At 36.6% G+C, this 24698-nt stretch overlaps 1 protein-coding gene across 1 annotated transcript; it reads right to left on the bottom strand.

The window, feature by feature from the left end:
• Positions 1 to 1870: 1870 nt before the first annotated feature.
• Positions 1871 to 23962, bottom strand: LOC121427191 (nucleolin-like). Its single transcript, XM_041623461.1, has 6 exons — positions 23777 to 23962; positions 11971 to 12087; positions 6536 to 6679; positions 5884 to 5962; positions 4818 to 4963; positions 1871 to 4278 (listed from the first exon to the last, which is right to left on the bottom strand). Exons 1-6 carry the CDS (start codon positions 23831 to 23833, stop codon positions 4198 to 4200), a joined length of 624 nt encoding a protein of 207 aa, XP_041479395.1. The 5' UTR covers positions 23834 to 23962; the 3' UTR covers positions 1871 to 4197.
• Between the last annotated feature and the right edge of the window lie 736 nt (positions 23963 to 24698).

Here is a 24698-nt window from a genome sequence, read left to right as displayed (position 1 = left end):
CTCCCTTATAATGAAATAAGTTGCAGCAATAAATATCTAATGCACTAAATCAGTTGACAATCCAATTTTTCTAGTTCTTGGAGGAAAAAAATGAATAAACCTAATTTCATATAATAAAATACAAAAGAACAAGTGGAGATGTGACATCATCAGCCCACCTAATGAATATTCATGACGACTGTTTTAACAAGATATTGCTAAACTTTAAAATTCAATAACTTTGTTATTTGTTATCCGATTTTGATGAAATTTTCTGCATTTTGCTCAGTGAATTCTACTCTATTTATACAGCTATACATACCATCAGCCCGGACCATCCCTTTAAGTCACTGTAAAATGTTATGAACGACTTTAAAACCCCCGAGGTACCTTTTCTATTCAATATTCAATGTATTTTGACGGACAGACTGGTTCTCGGTGTTTCCCAAAATTATTCTTGCGAAAGAGTATTAGCACAGATAATTTATGGACCATTTTTTGCCACTCAATGACAGTTCAAACGATTTCAGTGTGAGAGAAGAACTATAGCATACTTTCATGATTGTTTCATGTTGGAGGTGTAGCTCATTAAAGTTCAAGGAGGCTACGCGACTGAAAAAAGGGCATTCGCCAACGCCAATATCAGCTCCACCAAATCTGCATCATTTTTCATATCGCTTATTTGTTTTCTCTATCCAGGAGCAGTTGTCGAAGGAACAAAATGTCGTGGAACCAATTCATCACCCAAAACTACAACGTCATTATCGTCATCTCCATTCCCATCAGTATATAAATATCACCGTCACTACCTTCACCATTATTTTCTCATCAAATCATCATCATCATCATCATCATCATCAAATTATCAGCATCGTCATTAACATCATCAACATTATCGTCATCATCATCATCATCGTCATCATTATCACCATCATCAAATCATCAGCATCATCATCAACAGCATCATCGTCATCATCACCAACATTACTATCATCAACATTATCGTCATCATCAGCATCATTATCGTCATCATCAGCACCGTCATCATCACCATCATCATTACTATCATCAGCATTATGGTCATCATCATCACCATTACTATCATCAGCATCATCGTCATCATCTAATCGTCACCCCCATCAACATCATCCTCCTCCTCCTCATCATCACATCCACATCCTCCTAACCTATTATCCTGGCAGAGTTTGAAGCTATTGTGCTGGTAAGAGTCTGATGCGGCAAGGCAATAACAGAAGCCACAAAGTTGCAGCCTCCGCCTATCATTGCTTATCTTGGCCCTCAATATATTGCCATCAAAACATTTCATATCACAATTATGATCTCCATAACCGGTATCATCACCTGTTCACCCCCACCACCATCATCATCATTAAACCAGACCTGCCAACCTCTGGGAATGAAAAACTGTATTCTGTGATAAGAAAAACCCCTGTATTTTTCCCCAATAAAGTGTATTTCATAATAAAATGCTTGGCGCACTCGCTCATCGCGGCACTCAATTTGCATGCAAGCTAAAATGCCCACTGCTCTTGCAGATGAAAAAAAAAACAATGAAACATGTGTATATCTCATCCTGGTTTAAACAAACTGATTTAAAAAAAAGTTACCTGAAATTACATTGGTCTAATAACCATATTTATGTACATTTTTTATATATAGAGGTATATAAAGATGATTTTTCTCAATAAATTATGATTAAAAAAAAGGTACTAAATACACCTAAAACGTACTAACTACACCTAAAACGTACTGGTTGGCAGGTCTGTTAAACTCCACCCCCCCCCCCCATCATCAAATCTCATCATCCATAAATCCACTTTCACATCCAAAAGGCAATTCAACATATAAGTCCAATAGTGCATTACATATGTGCCTAATACCATCAAAATTTGTTAGCATTTATTTTACTATCACCGTCGCCCTTTATGAATTCTGTACTCATCCAATTTACAATTTCTTCAGATTTGCCGTACACAAACCTTGTGACCGAGATAAACAATAATTGGAAAAATACCAAAGAACGATTTGAAAGCATTTAACAATCCATATAAGTAATAGTGCAGAACTAACTTTTTTTCTTCTTTTTACAAAAGTTTTACAACTACAATTTCTGACGAAGCATCGATAACACTAACTGGAATATTAACATATTGTATTGATTGGAATCCAAGGGCAGAATTAACATTGAAATATATCACACGTAGACAACAATACATGAAAGTGCATGAGAACGTACAAAATAATCCAGAATAAGTAAATATTGAAGGATGCTCGACTGTTTCTTGGTCAATTTTTCTACCTTGCCCTACTTCTTCAATCACATACGCCAATATGGCTTTACAAAAGAGAACATGCAATTCTTTGATATATGATAATAATAACATGAAAGGCATTTGGATCTTTTTGCAGAACATATAGTACATTTTATCAATAAATTAAGTCAGAATACAAAGTTTAACTACCTGATGGGTTATAAAAAGCGGCTAAATAAACAAATTACAATACATTTACCAGACTCTCTCACACCTGTTGGTCAATCTCTGCGCTACAATGACTAGTCCCAATCGACTCTATCATAGTCATATAGTAGTCAATTTCATTTGTGACTAGTCATCTCTCATAAACAATGCGCAATAAAGAAACTTTCATTTTACAGAAACCTTTGGCAAGTAATATATTACAATGATGCATACAATTTTACAGATAAAAGATAAAAAAGGTTCCAACATTCATTCACTCTCTCTCCCCAAGCGTTTTCAAAAACAAATACTTCAATATAACACCTTCAGCTAAAAAGCTCATACTCATTTCATAATTTATGTAGGTAAATTTCTAGTTTGATAATATTTCAGGAAAATCTACAACAGTAAAATATTTACCTACAAAAAAAGGTACAAAATTGCAAACTGGATAGAAGCAAGGACAAGGTAGATAACAATTGACCAAGACCTAAGCATCATTTATGCAATGCAGTTTTTCTTTATAGGTTTGATTTGCACCAAACCTGAATATTTTGGTGTATCTTTACTTTCAAGGTAGCGATTAAAAACAAACAATATATGGTAAACAATACTGAATAATATGAGCACTTCTTTCTTATATATGGATGAATTTGTACATTTAGAGCATTTTTTCCATAAATACTGATAGCAATGGAAAAAAATGCATGCATCAACACAAAGTTTGCCTTCATGCCACGGGGAAGAATATATACAGTGGATTGCCATAATGCAAACCAACAATCACATTCATAATTAAATGGGAAAGGAGTTGAAGAGTGAAAATTCTGTTTTTAAAACAACTTCTGTTGAAAATGCAGCATTTTTATTCATAAATCTGTGTCCTGATGATTCAACAATTTTTCTGAGAATAAATACAGTGAGATGATGAAGACAGTAAAAAAATGAGTTGATTTAAAGTTTGATTTGCTAATTTACATCGCCCTTCATAGTTTTGCAGTCGACATGGTTTACGAACACTATGCACATTTACATCCGGCATGCAATTATTTTCCCTTTATATTGTACATGGATAAATATTTTGATTCCATAACACAATGATCGACCAGCGCTCATCTACAAAGCGGAGCTCATTTACAAAGCCTTTGAATAGATAAAAGTACAAACAAGGACAGGGGAATTCTTTGAAAATCATATCATGTGAAGCAGGACAACATCTTGCATCTAGCAAGACGACATATTTGTCTAAACTTAAGACAATAAAAGAATCAAATGTCAAACTATCACAAGCAGTTTGAATTCATTTAAAATATCATGATAAATATAAATTACCATAGGTCAACATACCACTTCATATTCAACGATGCATATGTTACATGGATAATTAGGCAAATCAAAAAAGTTTCAGTTGAAAAATACTACCATGAACTAGAAAGCTTGCAAATTCCACTCTAGTGAAAAAATATACAAATTACAAGTAAAAAAATTCATCAAACACGTAAAACGAACAATGTCTACAAATACAGTACATCTAAAACATCTGAGTCATTTTTTTGTTGTTAAATTTGTTAGTGAACCGAAGGCAAGAAACTACACTACGTTTTCTTGTTTCTTGATTTCTTTACAATAGACTGTACAAGTGTGTGTGTAACCTCGTGATAGCTTCTTGGCCATGGAATATACAATGAAGGCCATAATGTGACTGAGGTACCGGATCGTTGGGTGTAGAGGGCGCCCTTCAAGATGCAGCCTCCGCCTGCGGTGCCTCTTCCGTCGCATCTCCGTTCGTCTTCTGCCTCTTGAGGAACTCTTCACCTTCCTGTAAGATGATAAGGGGAATGAAAATGAGAAAATCTATGACATCATTTTCAAATTTATCAGTACAAACAGAAGAGATTCCAAAATACACTTTTGTTAAAACTTGACTGAACATTCAACTTGGTGCCCCCACCCCCAATTCTCTTGTAAGAGACAAAAACCTAGCTAAAATTCCTTTATCTGCACATTCACATTCCACTCTAAAAATTTGACACAAAGGATTCTGATTACACATGTCCACATGTTCTTTAATAATCAGTCAAACTTGGTTTAGCTATTCATTAATCCCTCTCAATAAATTATCCAGGATAAAACTAAATTTTGTTTAGGTAATTGGTATAATACCCCCTCCCCCAGTTGATTATGCATCAAAATGCAGTTGGGAAATTTGTATAATTACATCTACATGTATGTAGAATGCAAATTTTGCTTTTCATTATTTCTATTTAGGTAAACTCAATGCAAGTTTCTGCTCATCTGAGATAGTGAAGAAAAAAAAATTCATGTTGGAAAATTTTTTTTTTTGTTCTGTAAACTCACAGCAAGTGTCTCTGTCATTGTGATTGTTCGTTTGAGGTTTTTCTGTTCTTCATCTTCTCCTTCCTCCTCATCACCGTTCTCCTCGTCATCATCGCCCTCGTCATCGTCATCTTCATCATCCTCGTCACCCTCTACTACCTCTGCATCTGCACATGAAACAAAACAAGGTAAATACACTTTTCTACTGCCTAATGCTATGATTACATTTGCAAACGATCATTCGCATCATTTTCCGTTCAAATTCTGTAGGAGATAGCCCTAAGTCTCTAGCCCTAAGCCACTGTGCTTTTATGGTGAGCTTTCCAACACTCTTTTCATAAAACTTTGAGATATATTGATAAGTAGTCCGCAGCCCAGCGATTGTACATGTTTCAATACATTCATTTCTAATGGTCAGACTATGCTCAAAGAATATGCTCGATAGCACAACAATTAATAAGGTTATGCATGAAACATCACAGGCACTTTAACAATTAATTATTACTTTTAGACAGACTTCAATAATTCTTTGTAAACCAGCACCTTAAATATGGAAAGGCCTCAATGCCTCCTTCACTGGGGTCTGTTTCATAAATACGTACAATGAACACCTTGATTGATTGGCTGCCAAGCCTTGTAACCAGGATAGTTACAATAAATCAAAGTTACCATCGTTGTAATATTTATGAAACAGACCCCTTGCCTTGGATACATGTTGTGCCATTTTAAATTTTCCACAATTGTGCTATAATATAGAAATGTGCCAAACAGACAAGTGGCCCGACCCTGAATATATTTGAACTACACTGCGAAAACTCTGGTGTTGAATTAACACCAGCCCAGAATCTATGTCCACACTAGAGAAGTGTTAAACAATGCCAGTTTCATTTTGGTATAACACCAGAAAGGTGTTTATACAACACCAAATATATTTAAACAGCATCGGTTTGATACCAAACTGGTGTTGTTTCAATACTTCTCTGGTGTAGACATATATAGATGCCGGGCTGGTGTTAAATCAACACCAGTGTTTTTGCAGTGTATAAAGCGTGTACAGAAATATGATCATTGTATTGTATTATCATACCATCTGCTACTTCTTTGAGAGCTTCTGTCTCTGCTCGCGTTGATCCAATGGGTTCATCTCCCAATAGCTCCTTACCCTCCTGTACACAAACATACAAAATAAAATAAAGTAAGAACATTAGTAGGCTTTAACCCTTGCTGTATTAGGCAACTTTGGGCATCTCTCTGATTATTTTTTTTGTTGGGGGTGGGCCCCCCTCCCTATGATCTTGGGAATTTGGTATCAAGATATAAAGTGACATAAGGTGCTGTTGAGTGCTTTATATGTTATTCAAATTAATAGTGTGCAAAATATTAAGACCTAAAGGCACCAACCCCTCAGCAAGTTGTTACTGTGTATTAGCATTTTTTAATGTAAAGTGTCAAGTGATTTAGTCATTGTCGAATGACTAATTCTTCAAGTCAGTGCATGACTTAAAGAAAAAAAACATTGCAACAAATTGGAATCTAATTATCAGGTTTAAAGAACCATAATTGCAATGTACAAAATAAAATATTGAAATATCTGAGGGGCGGGCATTAGTAAATGTTATCTTTCACAGAGCTTTGATTTATTTCAATTCTGAAACAGGCCTAGATGTATCTTGACATTTGCTACAAATGTGAATTCAGGCAATCATTTGCATGCCTACCACCGTGGGGGTTTTCCCTACCTTTGCCGTGACTTGCATGGTGTTATCTCTGGGGACTGCTGGGGGCTCACTGGCAGCGATGGCATCATCAATCTGCTCCTGCTCCCCTCTCGTCCTGGCCATTTCATCGGGCTTGCCAGTAGATTCTAGGAATGCCTCTCCTTCCTACACAAAGACAGAATCAATCAAAATACTTGAAAAGGATGCAAAATACAGTCATAATAATGGAATGAATTACAGGCTAGTTTACATAAGTCAAACATCAGGGGCCCGTTACATAAAACTTTTTACCTGAGAAAACTCAAGTTATTTTTACCAGAGTTTTTGCCCTGTGTTAAAGTCAATGGCAGAAATCAGACTAACCTTAGTTTTCAGTTTTTACCGGAGTTTTCTCAGGTTAAAAGTTTTATGCAACAGGCCCCTGAAGTCCTGGCACCAGAGACTGTTTCAACAGTGGGGGTCTGGGGGTCTGGGGGAAATCAACTTAGAATAGGGAAATATTACATCAATGCATGCTTTGCCTAGTCGGTGAATTGAATTATTTTGTGACTTTATACACTGTACATGTAGTTATACTTAAAATTGAAAGTCAACATACAGATTGTCTCAGATCCTTTAAAGATTGTTGTATACATGTACATTGTACTATCCACTTCAAAGGCATTTTCGCCGCCGACAATTGCTCTGTTATAAATTCTGCACAGTGCACACCAATCAAATCACTGAACTTCAACCATGTATTTATTTAACTACCTATACCATACCCTATCCTTCACCTACAATAAATCCCTATTGCAACCCTAACCCTACATCTCAGATATAATAAAACCTGCAGCACTTGTAGCAGGAGCAATATGTTGTGTCAACTTGTACATGTATCCATAGGCCTTGAAAATGTGTATACATTGTACATGTATATCATGTAATAATGATAATACCAACATGCTTATATGGCGCCTATCACTGCCAAAAGCATCCTTTTGCGCTTCATGGGATATCATTACCCTGGCTTTACTTGTATACATGTAAATGCAAATAATTTTTCACGTACATGTAATGTTGTTCTTTCCTCAAAATAATTTTGGATAAACTTTTAAAAATGTAAATTCGGAGCCTTAACATACAAAAAAATATAATTCACATCAATTTTACAGCTCTGGGTATGCAAATGCCTCCAGAACTCAAAAGATACATGTACTACTTGAAGGGGCCTAGCTTTTAGTCTTGTCCAAAATTTATCTTTCACTAAATACGTTACAATTTACAGTACATGTAGCTGAATATGGGATTCTTTATACACAGACTCCTTTCCATATTCCGCTGGAACTGACCGACTTCAGAGAACAAAAAGTAAGTCAGTTCTTTGACCAGATGACGAGTAATTGAAAGCCTCGCTCAATTACCTTTCAGCAAGGTCACGGGACCCCTGCCTGCATTTGCTGACCGGTCACAGAATGGCCACATCCGAACTATCAATAACAGTTCATAAAGGTCCACATTCCCTCACCCTATCTATTTTTATCATTAATTTCCTTTGTTAGAGTTCAGGGGTGTTATTGCATTTCCCCCTTCAATATTGCATTGCATTGTAAGTTTGTACTGGGTGACTGTTCTGTTGCTGTATCCAGTATTGTATTCTAGGTTAAAACTAAAGCTCACCCTCCAAAGTAAAATACATAAATAAAGGGCTACATGAATACACATACATGTACTGTAGAAAGAATATCCATTATTTTCTTCGGGCAAGGAAGAATATACCATGTAGTTTTGACTTGTTAGGATAAAATTTGTGATGGCGTACACTATAAATACAGGATTAAAGAATACAGCTTTTTCCAGTGTCACATTCAAAACAAAAATAAATTGTTTATTGCATAATTCTGAAGGAGCACTAACTTGACTGATGACTTCCTGTTTCAACATCAAATATGTATATCCGATAATTTCCATGCAACATTATGTTTTAAACAGTTTTATCATACAGCTAAATTGATACAGTATTCTGCAGTTGTATAAATTTCTAGGCTTACATACGCCGCCAGCGTCCTACAATGTATGTTTGAAAATTATAATAATCCAACTAAATTGCAGGCAAACTGAATGCAGCTTTAGTGTACAGAGACTGACATTGTACTTGTATTAATCATACAAATGAGCTCTTATGATATTAAATGGAAGTACATAATGTATGGAGATATCAAAAGCAACTAGGTATATTCTAGACAGGGTATGGTATTGGTATACATGAATGGTAACGGCATGAACTTGCCATTCTGCATACTGTACGTTTCCTTTTAATTAATAACTTCATATTTGAAACAAGAACGCAAATACAGCATCATAGTTCATGCCTGACCAAAGTCTGATCAATGTTTATTCTGGTAGTTTCATTACGCACTTTTATGAGAGATACTCTATCAGTTTGCACATTAATCATTAGAACAAATAATGACTGATAGCGTAAGATGTTGGCAAAGAATTAAAATATAGTACAGAAGCAAAAGAGATTTATGTACAGTATGTGAGTTAAATGCAATAAATGGAATGTTTACTGTACAGAAATGTACTGTACATGTATGCCCTTTGAGCTACTTGTAGTTACTTATTAAAGTAGCACACTAAAAGTGGGAATGTGCTCATTTGTGAGTATACATGTACATCAACATGTACATGTAGTACATAGCTAATGTACAGTTCAAAAAGGTGTAGGCCTACAACTGTTGTACACTGTATTATTTACTAACTAAGACGTTTGAATTTAAATTTATTAAGAGTTTTTTGTATCTTTCCTACAAGCAGCCCCCCACCTCCGTATTTACGATTCAAAATTTAAATGCTAGAAACATCTCTATGAATCATGTTGAATGAAATCAAACGGCAGAAATGGGAACAAAATGCCCGCCAAAAAATATGGTTCACCCCACTGACCCTCATTCAAAGAGTGCGCACCCAACAAACCACTCGCTGATTTATCAATCCATCTTCAAGTATTTGAATAGGAATGGCACACACTGGATGCTCTTTGTTTGAAAACAGAAAGGGGTAGGTATGCAGGCCCTGTACATGACCTCATTTAACCATGTGGTCGCAGACAGGTAGTCTGTCATTTCAGACCCAAAGGTTTTTGTTATCATGTGTCTGTGTTTTTGTTGTGCAATGATCTGGAATCATAGAGCAAAGAATAATCCGAAATCAGAGAATGCATATTCTCTGAACTTTTTGATATAAAATTCAATTGTAGCTTCACATTTTGTATTACAACAGCCCATGTGGACAGCCATAACACAAAAATAATAGTTTTACTGTCTGGGTGATTCCCATGCATTGTTTGTGTAATAATATTAGGCAGATACATGCAGTATAATAGTTTACTTTGGAAATCTGTTGTCAGAAACGAGGCTTATATTGTTATATGTTCCTGGAAGTTAAAAAACATAAACAAAAGCATATTTCCCTACTACATGTACAGTGTAGTAGCTTTTAAGGAAATATGGTTTTACTTTTAATACAAGCTCCAAATCCAAGGGCTAGAAAGGCTTAGAAATGAATCTAATTTTCATATCTGTGGTTTGGTAGGGGTCATTGATTTTAGTATAGAGAAACAACTCTAGGTGACCCCAGACAGAGCCAAGGTTGGCTCACCATTCACAAATGAACAATAGAATAGTACTGAAATCACAAATAAACCTATAAACTTTTACACTCACTATATTTACAAATACTGTACCTGTAAATTATGGGAACTTACAATGTACTATTAAAGGCCTAAAAAAAAGGATGAGTAATTTTATGTCTTCACATGCACCAGAATCATGCATGTACATTTAATTGTAGGCCTATATATGAGACAGTATCAAGTCTTGCATTCTTTTCCAAAGGATATTTCATGCATTGTTCTTGTCTCACATCAGGGGTCCATCTTATAAAGCCACGTGGGTGTTTCATAAAGCTGTTTGTAAGTTAAGAGCGATGTTAAGAACGACAGGTGATCCTTTCTTACGCGCAAATTTCATGCATTGTTCTTGTCTCACATCAGGGGTCCATCTTATAAAGCCACGTGGGTGTTTCATAAAGCTGTTTGTAAGTTAAGAGCGATGTTAAGAACGACAGGTGATCCTTTCTTACGCGCAAAACCCTCGCCAATTTACATGTAAGTTTTTGTGTATACCATTTAGCACAAGAAAGGATCAACAGTCGTTCTTATAGTCCCTCTTAACTTACAAACAGCTTTATGAAACGGCCCCCAGCAAAGACAACATACAAAATGCATGTTTTTTTTTTAAATCTAGATATGAATGTATATCCATATTATTCATTGATTTCTTGATAATTTGGAGTGTTCTCCTTTGTTTATACAAAGAACATTTGCAAATTTCCTGTAGAAAAATTTATGATGACACTGATGGATTTCCATAGAGTTACAATTGATTGGATCAATCGTAACTCTTTGTAGGACGGGGCCCAGAAATTATAGCAATATGCTATCACACTGCAAACATCCCTGCATCCTCAGAGAATTCTTGCAAAGTTATCATCATTTTGGAAAGTATAGTGTTTTAGTAGACCTCTTCTAGTAAAATGCATTTTCTCTTGAAGGTAAATACCACACATTTTTCTGATCTGGGGACCGAAACACAAAGCTTTAGCAATGAACAATCATAGAACATTTTTCTACGACTGATTGCATCGACTACAATGTACAAGCCATTGTGAAAATCAAGCGTACGATTAGTTGCTAACCTCTGTGTTACGGGTTCCTGGGTAGGATTGCTAATAATAGAATACCAAGGTATTTTAAAGTGATGGATTGGGTATGAAAGCCCTGATATTGTGTTGCATTAGAGTGCAAAGAGGAAGTATTTAGTGAAATATTCAAGGCCAGAATGTGAGATATTGGGGAGGGGATCCCCCCCCCCCCTGATACAAAGAGGGAGAAAAACTCTCACACAAAATGTCCCATACATTAAAAAAAAAGATTTCTGCAAACTCTGGCTTGATGAATATCATAAATCAGTTGCATTTTTTTTTCTTCTTCGAATGATGCATATTTTTTAGTTACAGGAAATATGTATGTTTGGATATATTTCCTTCTTTCCTGTTTTTGACTTCATCAGATTTCACTTCAGAATGTAAATCAAAATCTTCATGTGGAAGTCAATATGCGTGCCAAAATACATTTATAAAGAGGATAGCCTACATGATATTATTTCCTTTGATTCGTCTCAATTTTCTCATTTGATAAAAGCTAGAATTATGCTTTTCATTTGTTTGAAGAAGGCGGAGGGGAGTACTACTAATTAGTAAGGCTATTAATGTGAAGTTCTTAAAAGTAGATTTTAGAATCTGTCCCAAGCTCCCACAACTCAAAGAGTTGTACAGATTACAACACCTATCAATATTATCATCTACAAAGGTTGTCGGTCTACACTAAAGAACTTCTGCCATGGGGACCGTACCTTTAGTGTGGCTTCCATTGTGGTATCTCGTTTAACCTCCGGTCTGGCATCCCCTTCACCATCTACTGCTGGGATAAGATCCTCTCTACCCGACCTCTTCAAGAATTCAGCTCCCTCCTGAAATAAAGAGAAATGAAATGAAAAACATGTTAAAAGATAAATGAAGATACATGTACATGTTTTTTCAAAGGTTACAGGTACACATGTACATGAAATCAACTACAAGCAAATGAGTGAAAGTTGCATTTACTAAACTAAAGCAGCATTATCAATAGCTGTGCACTGATATCTTTAATACCTTTGCATTTAATCAAGTAATAAACATATTCACAAATGCGAATTTCTCCTTCTTTTTAATACTTATTTTACATCTTTAAATGGCTACTGCAAGAAAATAAGTACTACACCTGTATACACAACATATTCATGCACATGTAGATCTATGAGTTAATACCTGACAGCAATCAAGAATCAAATACACTATCTAAAATAACTAAAAGCACGATGAATTTCTCCATCCTTTCTATGATAAACAAACTGACACACACAGGATAACCAGACTGCATTTTTTATTCCTTGTATGATCACTAATCACCTTATCCTCATCCACTCTTCCGCATGGCGAAACATAATCGCTAATCCTGTAAATGCACATCAATTCATATTATTGCTGATTAATAGAGCCTCGAAAATCCCCTCGATGGCGTTTCGTCTTCCTCGTCCCTTAGGACGACAAGCCTGTTACGTGCATGATGACCTGTGTGTGCAATGCAGTCTGTACATGTAGGTGCATTGTATGCTGATTTATCATCAGGCAGTAACAAACAAGCCGAGGTAGGCTTTACAGGAGACTTGGCAGCAAAGCATGCATCCATACTTCATGAACACCTCAAGAGGTTCAAAATGAATAAATAATTGCTCAATAACCCAATCCCAGTGACACTACAAAATCTATTTCATGTCAAGCATGCATACAGTTTGTCTTTTTAAAAAATCCTACTAAGACGTGTACAATGTTATGGTGGCAATAAGAATTATTGAGTTTGAAAAATCAACAATACACCCTTACAGCCATCACTGAAATTCATAAGACCCAGGAAATCACTGGAATTCATAAGAATTAGGAAAAATACATCTTTCTTAATGTAATTCTTTTAGAACTACATAGGGCTATTTCTATTCAAATTTTGTATTAAAACCCAGTTAGCATTGTTTGCAAATCATTAGGGCTACTTGTACATATTTTTATACCCTTTGCCCAATGTCCTCCCTCTGTGTACATGTATCTTCTTGTCTGAAACATGGATGTATTTGATTTCACAACTTTCTTTCATCTTTGTGTGTGTGGAAATTTCAAAAGGCTGACCAACTGTTGTTCAAAGAATTATCAGCAACTATCCAAATATAGCCATGCTTTGATGAAAGATTTAAAGAGCACATCAACAAATTTACTGCCCTATATTTGCACTTTGAGAACATCAGAAGTATGCAAGGAAACTAAGCCAAAATCTGAGTTCTTGAATCTTGGTTATTTCATAATTTAATAGACATGGTCTACATGTACTGGCCTATATGTCAGTTAAAAAAAATTTGCCCTTTTTAATACAGGAAATATCACTAGCATGTCTTTTTTTTGCATGGGGCAAAGTAGATCAGTGGAGGACTGAAGGTGTTCTGTCCAGAAAATAGCAAATCTTTAATTCACAGTCAGCATTAGATCCAAGGCAGTAATTGTAACACAATACAAACAGCAAACAGACTTTTTTTTTCTTTTGAGACAGACACGGTTCATGTCAAAATGATGTCGCGAAGAAGAAGATGAAATAGAACTCGGGCAGAAAGGCAAAACCTCAACTCAGCCAAGTCTTTCATAACTATAGAACCCTCTCCATCTAAAAGGCACACTATACAAGGTTATCAAAGGCATGCAAAATTTACAATTATATTTTTTTTCAGGAAGGTTTTTTTTTTATTCTCCTCTGCTCTCTCCATAGTCTACATGTATAGAAATATTTGATTATGCATGATCCATGAGCAGATACATGACTTCAGGGGAAATTGGAGAAAAAATCCCTGCTACATGTACACAAAAGGCATTTTGTGTTAAAAGTCTGAATTAATATTTGAATGATTTTATTACAGCAAATAAATTACAATGCAATACCAGGAAAAGTATTCCCTGAAATCCCTGCTTTGGGTCTAATAGGCCTACTCATGAAATTTGCATTTCCCTGTACACAAGTTTATTAGGATGACCATTTTTAAATTTGAGTCCAAATGTCCAATTATTGAAGCAATTGGGCCTACCTGTACGAGCATTAAAAATATGTATCCAAATATTTAACTACATGTAATTTCCTTCTGATATACATTTTCCAAATCATTCCAATTTGTGGACAAATCTTTCAAGCTGTAAGAGCAAAATGTTGTACTACAAGTATTTTGTAGCTCATATACTGTACAGAGCTAAACGCAATACTACTTTGCCGCCGATACTTCATCTTTTGCATGTGTGGACTGCATCAAAAGACAGAGGACGTCCCGAAAAGCAATCCAGCAATCCAAGGTAATATTCAAAACAGAAATCATCAACATTCATCTGACGTGTATCTCTCTGAGCCTTTTCCCCTGCACACATGCAATATTGATAAGCCAATAATGAACACAGGGAGACGTATAATGTATGATAATGAATGTGGAAGCAGATCGTCTCAAGAAAATAACATTGCAGATGCACAGGGAGAAATGGCCCAGACATTGAACCCATCACAAGCCCCGTTCACATGCAAATCTTCATAGAACTGTCAAATCAATACAGGCAGATGTACAGTGACGTCTGCCTGGCATAACGCACTTACACCCTTGTCATTTCCCCCGACACTTGATATGCAAACCATGATCCCATCTCAAATCTTGAATACATTTCCCACCAAAACATGCAAGATTGTGAGCGTTGTTCAAACCGAACATTTTCACTGACTAAATGTACATGTAGTACATTAACTTAAGTCAGTGAAAATGTTCAGTTTGAACAACGCACATGTATGTACACAACACTGAGAAAAATAAAGCTTCGTGACCACAAAATTCAAGTCAATTACTATGATAATCTTACTGTACATACATACATGTATATGATGTACAGTGTATGTAAAATTGTAGGTTACATTTTTTCTGTACCGCTAACGACCAAGTTTGCAAGAAATCATGAAACTGGTAATGTTACATGTACAATATAACTTTAATGACAGGAATTTGAAGTACTACATGTACATGTATTCAGTATGTTCAATTTTTCTTGTGGCAAAATTCATTTCAAAGAATTGCCTTTCTGTGAATATGAGTGTTTAAATAATACCAACAACTACTAAATGCAATTCAATTTTTAAAATTCAAGATAGCCATGTCAGAGAGATTTCTGAAAAAAAAACCTACAAAAATTTAGCATCACGCCCTACATCTTCTTACCGACATATTGCATGTATGTACTTCCACAGTTTCCCCTAATAATTATGACGACCTAAAGAAATTATTTATTTCAAAATTCAATAATGGTGGACAGAGTACAAGTGTATTTAATGATGGTGTGATAATTTTCTGATATCAGGAAGTTAGGCGGGAGTTCTTGCTACATTGATCTCTTTACACTTTACAGCTTTGGTGATAAATCAAATGTGATGAGCTAAAACTGCATGGTTTTTAAAGTTCAGGTGTATCTGTAACAATCATGTTGTACACAAGGGCAAAGTCTAGTGCATGCTGATGAGCCAATGAAAATGTGTGTGGACATAGACCCCTGTTACATCTGAGAGATTCCCTACCTCGGGCCGGCCCGGGGCCTACCTCGGGTCGGAAAGAAATCAGATGTAAACATCCCAAACCTACCTCGGGCCACCTTTTAGCGAACCTACCCGAGACCACATCCAGAGGTAGTCTCGGGTAGGTATCGGGCCGGCCCCAGTCCGCCGATTCGTAGATGTAAACGCACACAAGCTTTCGAACCTATCTCGGTCCGTTCGCCAGCTGTCAAATTACGTCATATAGTGCGTGCTATCCCCTCCCCAGCCCCGTCGTTCTTCGAATGTTTTTGCGGCATGCGACATGTGAATTGTGATTGATAAAGTCTTTGATTTGAGTGAAAAGAAGCATTTTAAACGTATCCTTTTCAAGTCGATCATATCTTCCACGACTGCTGGGATCGGCTGGGATCATCAGCATTCTTTCAGAATCTCGGGTAACTTCAATTAGCGCGCGCGAATTATTCGGAGCCTAGATCGAGAGCGCCTTTTAAAGGTGTCAGCAATCGGATGCCGCTCGAAACAGTACAGATAGGGTGATAGGGGAGGGAATGAACACTGTGATGTAAACAGACCACATTTCGGACTCGGTCCGTTCGCGAAGCTAATCCACCAATAATCCAGTCAAGGTTGCAAGTGGACTCGGTCGGGTCTCGGGTAGGAAACTTTCAGATGTAACAGGGGACATAAAGTACTGTTCATGGCTTATTGGCTTCACACCACTAAAGTGTGCACATCTCTCTAGGAATGTTCAAATCAGTCAAATTGCTTGGACTACAATAAAAAAATCAACACAGTTGCTACAGCCTACAAGAGGGCATTCAATCACATTGCTTCCCCTCATTTTGACCCTTTGAATCCTGACTTTATTGGGAGTCTGGGACGGTCATGACCCTCGCCCTAAATTACTTGCACATATCTAGATTATTGGCCAAATGAAGGAATACATGATATTTGAAATAAAAATGATCTCCTATTCTCATGACTTCGGATATTGAACCCAGCCATGTCAGTGGCACTCTGTTAGTATTCGGCCTGTCTCGGCTGATGTTCTTTAGCTTCTCCTAACGATAATCTCAAATTTTGTAAAATTCAATAATATCTTAGTCTATATACGGCTAGCTGTGTATTATCACAAGAGCCTCCATGGTAGGGTTGTATTTTATGTTCATCTTATAATGGAAAAACCTAATAAAATGAAAGCTAATCATCGAAGAAATAATAAACTGAAGTAATTGACTGAATATCTCTAAAATGACGTCATCTTTAATAATATAATAATATATACCATTTATGAGGAGCCGATCTATCTAGTTGCCTATTCTGTGGCGCACTATACAATGCATAGTACCCCGGCTGTAGCTCCAGCTGCTAAAGGCGCTTGGTGCATTCAAGGAATTAATCCTGCCGGGTACCCATTTACCTCACCTGGGTTGAGTGCAGCAAAGTGTGGATAAATTTCTTGCTGAAGGAAAACACGCCATGACTAGGATTTGAATCCACGACCCTCTGTTTGAAAGGCAAGAGTCAAAACTACTAGACCACGACGCACCCACACAAGTTTAAAGGTCACCTGATATCTGAAACCCTTGGGGTTTTTTATCACATGACTTGAAGCCTGAATTCCCGCTTTTCGGGTCCAAAGGGTTAATTAAGCCTACCCACCACCATCGCAGATCAATGAATAAAACCCAGGAAGTACAGGTCAACATTGGAGAATGTTTGCAAATTATGCAATACAGTACTCTGAAAAGGCCCAAAGTACATACATGTACGTAGAATCAGGATTGAGATCTTTGTTGCAGTCATTATTTCATTCATTAGAGATTATGCACTAAAATGCATCAATTAAAGTTTGACTTTATTCAAATGCTTTTTCATTCACTGGATAAATATGTGCCTGTAGGTCTTTAATGAAAACAAGTCACATGTACATAGAGTGTTTGTAACTATCTGTGCTGTTCCTGTATAATGGTCCTCTGCTGATCATGTTGCTTTTTAAACCAGTCATTTACCAATGCCATTCACACATATTTTGGAAAATAACATATCAACAATGAAAAAAGTTATACACTTTCCATTTCTTTTTTTTTCTGCATTTCACAGATTTTAATGAGCATAGAACATGCCTATATTCACCTTGAAAGGATTCTATTGCTGGACTCATCAAAATCTCTACAACAATAAACATTTCAGACACTGCATCTCTCAACAACAAGGATAGTGATTAGTGACCGCAAGTTAGACATGTCACGAGTCTTTAGTCTTTGGACAAGTCTTTAATTTACTTCCTAATAAAAGCCATGGCAGGGTTGTAAATCCATATGATTGGTTGGCACAGGTAAATTGATACCATGAAATTATTTTAAAATCATTCATCACATTTAATCATAATACCATACACAAAGATATGCCAAGTTTTCGCAACATACATGTACTGATTACCAATTGACTATTTTTGCTTGGCCAGATAAATGTATTTGTAGTCTGGATAGACAACACCAGTCATAGTAAGTCATAATAGCCCGCCATGGTATCATGGGAGAAGCAGGTGTGTGCTTCAGATGGCACTGATGATGTTGTAATTTAAATATACTTCCAGTGACATATTCGCAAAGATTAGGCTAGAGCCCGGGCTAGAGTCAACATTTGACACAACGCCATTCAAATTGACAGTTATACATGTATGGAGGGAAAGGTTGAAAGGAGAGTGTCCTCTCCAGCCACCCCTCAAGTTTCCAGGAAGTTTGGCCCACAAGAAGTGCATTCCTATTACAAGTGCTACATGTAGGTCAATGCTTTCTCGGATGAAACAATTTTCAGCAGATCATTTCAACAGGAAACCTTCAACCTGTACAATGTACCTGAACATGAAATTTGTCATTTGGGTACAATCAAAGTGCTTTGAAATGGCCAGGTATACATTCAGGTCCCTGGAAATGCATTATTATGGAAACTTAATAACTGCATTATGGACAGTACTCGGAAAAGATCATTGCTAAAATGATAGTGTACTGTACATTAGGGTTTGAGCAGTACTGTACACCACTGGTAGGCTTTTCACTGGAATAACACTTGTGCCCTTTTTACACAGGATTTTCTTAACCCCGGACTATCGCTAACCCCGTACTATCCTTAACCCCGTACTATTTTTTTTACTTTTTACACATGCCAAATTGTTATTGGTAACCCCGGATAAGGAATGTTTGCTTTTCACACACAAAACTCGCTAACCCCGGACTAGTGGTTTTTGTCGATCATTCGTAGTACAAGTACTTCACTCGTACACTTTTTACACACGCTACAATTTCCTTAACCCCGTACTATAGGTGGGGCCAAATTGCCATTTAGCCCCACCTATAGTACGGGGTTAAGCTTAGCCCACTTTCGTTTTACACATGCAATCTTAACCCCGTACTATTGCTCTTAGCACTGCAATTGGTGGGATAACCCTGCTTTTTTGCAGGGCCAAATAATCCCGTACTATAGGTGGGGTTAGCCCACTTTGCCAAAATGCTGTGTAAAAAGAAAGTGGGCTAAGCTTAACCCCGTACTATAGGTGGGGCTAAATTGCCATTACTACATTTAGCCCCACCTATAGTACGGGGTTAAGGAAATTTTAGCCTGTGTAAAAAGGGTAAAAGATTCTACAAATTCTAAATTGGAATTCTGTTTTAGACCCAGGGAGTTGTTTTTTATTTCCCCCAGGGCTACTTTTAAAGCTCATCAGCCCAATCTTGCTAAATTGTATGTACCTTATTTCAGGGAGTCTTTATCATTAGTTTTCCAGGGCTCCGCGGAACAGTTCCGGGGATACATGAAATTCGCCCCGAGACCCCATTTGATTTAACTCCTCAAAGTATGTGTATCTCTGACTCCAAGTTTCCTGAAGTTAATCAGTAAAGCCTCCGGCTCCAAACATGGCACTGGAATCTTTAATAGCATTATTCCATTGTATTAGAGTTGTCAATGAATGGACTTAATAAAATGGAGCCCCCTTAAAAAATCTATTCAACATTTCCCCAAATTTTCATGATTCAACAAATTTCAAGCAAGACTGGAACCTATGCTCAACTTCTGCCAGGATCTACATGTAATTGAAGGACTGTCCTTGCAACTATGTTCCACCTGTAGCTTGGGTCTGTCTCTCATGGTCTGTTGATTCATCAGGGCAGAGAACAATCCACGTAATTAACAAGAGGACTTCAATACAGAAAGCATGGAATCTTCAAAGAGGCTTTTGTGAACTGAAGTGCACATGGAACAGGAAGTTTTCAATTCTTGTATGACTGGCAAAGGACAAAGCTGCAACCAGGCACTGACAATATGAGCAAGTCATTTGTCAGAAAACTTCACAGTTAATACAGAGCCTCTGAAGTTATCTGAATACTTCTAGTACATGTATTTTGAACACAAATTCTAATTTCCATTGTGACCTGCTTTTTATTTGTTTGTAATTGAAACTGAAATCAATTAATATGGTGGGTCCACAATTTGCCTTGATAATCTAAGTGATGATACTATTAGTCTCTTGCTTGTTCATGATGGTAGTATCAATTTCATCTTCAACTTCCCTCTCAGTTTGGAGTGATACTGTACGGCATACATGTATGCATGTGAAGGAAGTCTTTTACTACTAACATTCAACACTCTAGTATTGTAAGTAATCTTTGCAATGCAAAGTTCATCAGAATTGCTGTACAGGTTTCATCTCCATAAATGCGTATTCTAGGCCTACTTCTTACCCACAGTACTTTGCCTGAAGTATCCTGAATATTATTAGCTCCCCTTTACTGCTTGTAAATTATATGGCAGAAACATGTGAACCAAAAATAATATACCAGTATATATTATATTTTCTGAATTTGAACGACATTCAAATTACTGGCCTGATTTATTACATATGTAATAATAATGCAATGTGAAAAATTTTTGTTTCCAACCTGTTGGTAATCTATAATTTTCAATTCCCTATGATGATTTTCACCATGTTAAGTCACTGTAGGTGCAACTGTGCAAGTTAATCAACTTCTATAATTTCCTCTTTTTTTCATTTCCCCCTCAAAATAATGTATGCAGATGATTACTGCTTGTGTAAAGCGGTCACTAAAAAAAGAACAACTTCCTTCAACATATAATGCAAAAAAGGAAGTCTTAAAAAACATGACAAGAAGTCACAAAGGTAATCAATACCACTTTTCCTCATACCAGTGTAGGCCACTAGGCCTGTAACTTTTCACTTGAAAATTCATGTACTGTACCACTTCCCCACAGAGCAAAATGAAAATAATTCACAATACCTCTACACGTACATTCCTAAACTAAAGTAACAAATGCTCTATTTGTATGCTGTGTGAAGTCTTTGATAGAAGGAATGATAAGGTTGGATGTGTGAGTACTATACATGTAGATATGAATATGAAATATATTGAGCACATGTTTATTTCCTCAACCAAAGTGCAGGCAAGTAGTTGGACCATGGACTCTGAATTTTCAATACTCGTAAATGGGCTGGCAAACATGACATGCCAGGCTAACAATTGGCGGGGAAATGGAAAGATCATATCAATTCAAAGACATTGAATGTAACAGGATTCCCCTATGTTGGAAAGGAGTATGTTTCTTCATGTATGCTTTTATTGGTCATTAAAGTGCTCATGAAATAATGATCTAATTCCTAATTCCTCAATTCCTTTCAGAACTGTAGTTAATTTCAATGTTATGCACACGTGTAGAAATTTTGTTTTATTCATGTCCACTATTCCCATTGGCAATTTGATTAAAAATACATCATTGGACTGACTCCTTGTGGACAACAATGCTTTCACACAAAAACAAAGGGGTTAATCGATTTCAGGTGTATTTAAATAACAGGCAACAGTCAACACTCCTGTTAAAATAAATTCTAGAAGTAAAAGTAGATTTCATTGAATACTGCAGTGATTTTTTTTCACAGAGGAGGTTGGATCTACACTTGAGTGTTGAGTACAGTCCTCTTTGTAGAGTATAGTACATGTAGTACTTGAGTGAGGCCACAATACAAAAAAAATCAGATGTGCAGTTGAACAAAACTAAAACTACAGGTCTAGTGCAAGCAAAAAGATGCATCTCGACTAGAACTCTAGAGGAGGGTGAGTGGTCCCAGGTGGCTCCTGAAAGGCTTTTCTCACAAAGTACCTAAAGATCTAGCTGAGTGAAATACGGTCTACATCTGTTTGGCAAGTACTTTGAAGGAATTTCATTTATCTTTTTTTTACTCCTCCTATACAGACAGGTAAGTCATGATTTCACTCATCTATCGATCTAGGTCTAGAATTTATAGACGTACATGTAGCTACATCAAGGCTGAGCCGACTAGAGTAGAGACTAGATTCTACTTTTAGACCAAGGTGTAACTCGTAAGTGCTAGAATCCAATCAGAGCATGAACTGAACAATACAGGAACTTGTCCTTCCCATCCACTATCGAGTGGAATCACCCGAGTGACGCTGTCATCAACTCAACATCAACAAGCTCATTCAAAGTCATTGACAGAAACTTTCTAATCCTCACTCCGCCCTGTCTCATCTGATGCAGTTATGCCCAGGAGGATCTGGATGCATCGTATACATCCAGATCCAAATAAGAAAACGTGTAGATCCAACATTAGACATTAACCTCGCAATAAGTGTGAGTGGTCTAGGCCTACTTTATAGTTAGATTCAAGATCTAGACTAACGTTAGATCTACATGTACATTAAAATTTAGAGTCTGGACCAAGACTCTATCAGTATCACTTGTTCACTGCAACCATCCTGCCTGTGGGGAATCTACAGTTAGGACTATGATATGCCAATGCTGTACATAGCACACACTTTACAAAATCATTAAAATATCACTTTTGTGACCAAAATGACTAATTTCCATACTGTTGCTATTTATTTTTCATTAGTAACTTAGGAAAAAATTTTGTATTTACCAGAGTGCACAAAAACTCGAATTTTGGGCATATTTCTGTGTACGCCCTTTATTGGTAGAAAGAAATATGGCAAGAAAATTCTCATTTTCCAATCTCTATTTTTAATTTAAAAAAAAATGATTTAAAGGGTCAAATTTACATATGAGCCAAGGCAGCTATATGATGAATAGCTGTACTGGAAACTAACAGTGTATTAAAGAAAAACAAGCATTTGTCCCATAGAAAAAGAGAAAATAAGCCGATATTGCCACCCTTTATTTTGCCACACATTGAGATGCAACTGACTACTATACTGAGAACAAGGTTATATCATAACCTGTTCATTGAATTTGAATGAGTGGACTTTATCAAACACTAATAACAGTGACACTACACTACAGTAACAAGTTGGATCTAAATCTAATGCCAACACAATGGTTAACGTTGTGACTGTGAGTGTGAGGCGCAAGGCCTCGATCAAAAATTATTCTGGTTCTAGACTGACTAGTCTATCTAAAAATTTAGATTATTTAAATAACAGTTAAGGCCCAATATCGAATATCAGACTTGAACACGAAGAGATGAAAAAAAATGAAAGTCTTAGTCAACATCCAAGACCAAGTCAAGATTCCAACTCCAACACTCAACTAACACTCACAGTCAAGTCTAGAGTAGAGTGAGACAGAGAGAGAATAACTAGGCTCTAGATCTGGGTCTAGTTAGATCTCATTTCTTTTATAAAAACAAGACAAGGCAACACTGCATTTTCTATTTAAACGATTGGGAAGTTAAAATAAGTTTTGTTACACTTCATTTCAACTCAATGCAGCCTACACTAACGTTTACTTTACCGGCGGTACCTGTGCAAAGCACATGAGCTGTACAGCCAGTAACTTGGTGTAGATCTATGACTGAGTATGACTATGCACACACGTGTGTGTACTACCGGACGGTCGCGGCATAGTGGCAATGCACGTAAAACAACAGTGAGCAGTCTACAAAAAAAGGAGAAGCAGCCGATTTTTTAAATCTCATCACACAAAAAAGGAGATAAAATTCATACAAACATTACCTGTGCTGTGACTTGCATAGTTCCATCGCGTTTAAGTTCTGGTGGGTTGACTTCCATATTTTGTGATGTGAGAAAAAGTACTTACAAGAGAAAAATAAAGAATAATAAAGTCAAGATCAGCCGATCTTTATATTTCCAGAGAGCGCAAGCAGTCACACACAAAGGATTGCAAATGAAATGAATGAACGCAGCTTCCTTGTCAGGAGAGGATGGTCATGTGATGGATTCGATACAAGGCTCTTCTCTGCTCTCTGTTGCCTTTCTATGCAGCTTTCCTTTCCCTCTCCCTCTGCTCCCCCTCTCTCTCCCTCTATTTCAATTTTTTTTCACATTTCATCATCGTTATCCTTCTTTTTTAGGCCTATATGATTTCTTATTCGTATTCTTTCATCCAATTTTAATCATTCCTTCCAATAATGGGCTTGAAAGTCGACTTCTCAGTTCTGAGTAGTTTTCTCTTTCTCTCCTCCTCTTCTTCTTTCTACTTCTTCTTCTTCTCCTCCTCTTCTTTTTCTCTTCTTCTTCTGCCTTTTCCTCCTTCGTTTTGTATTCTTAAACTTTTAAAGATTATTTTCATCTCCTATACTTTTATTATGTGGGGTAAAGTTTCCTTAATCAGACATGTTGCAGGGGGGGGGGGCCTGTGCTTCAATGCGACAGTGATGGTACGGGCACAGGTTTCCCCTTTTTTATTATTAAACTTTCAAACAAGTTGTTTAAACTTTTACATGTTATTCAAAACTTTAAACAAATTGTTTAAACTTTCAAGTTAGTAAAAAGGTTTGAATAATTGTTAAAAAGTTCAAAATATAATTGTTATCTGCTAACTTGTTACTCAGTTATACTTGCTCAGTTAGAACTTGCTTAAAATGTGAAACAAATTTCATTTTCAGAGTGAGAACTCGATGATTACGTGATTTAT

The sequence above is a fragment of the Lytechinus variegatus genome, chromosome 14 (genome assembly GCF_018143015.1).
Source record: "Lytechinus variegatus isolate NC3 chromosome 14, Lvar_3.0, whole genome shotgun sequence".
Classification (NCBI taxonomy): Eukaryota; Metazoa; Echinodermata; class Echinoidea; order Temnopleuroida; family Toxopneustidae; genus Lytechinus; species Lytechinus variegatus.
This window is presented reverse-complemented; position numbering and strand designations above follow the sequence as displayed.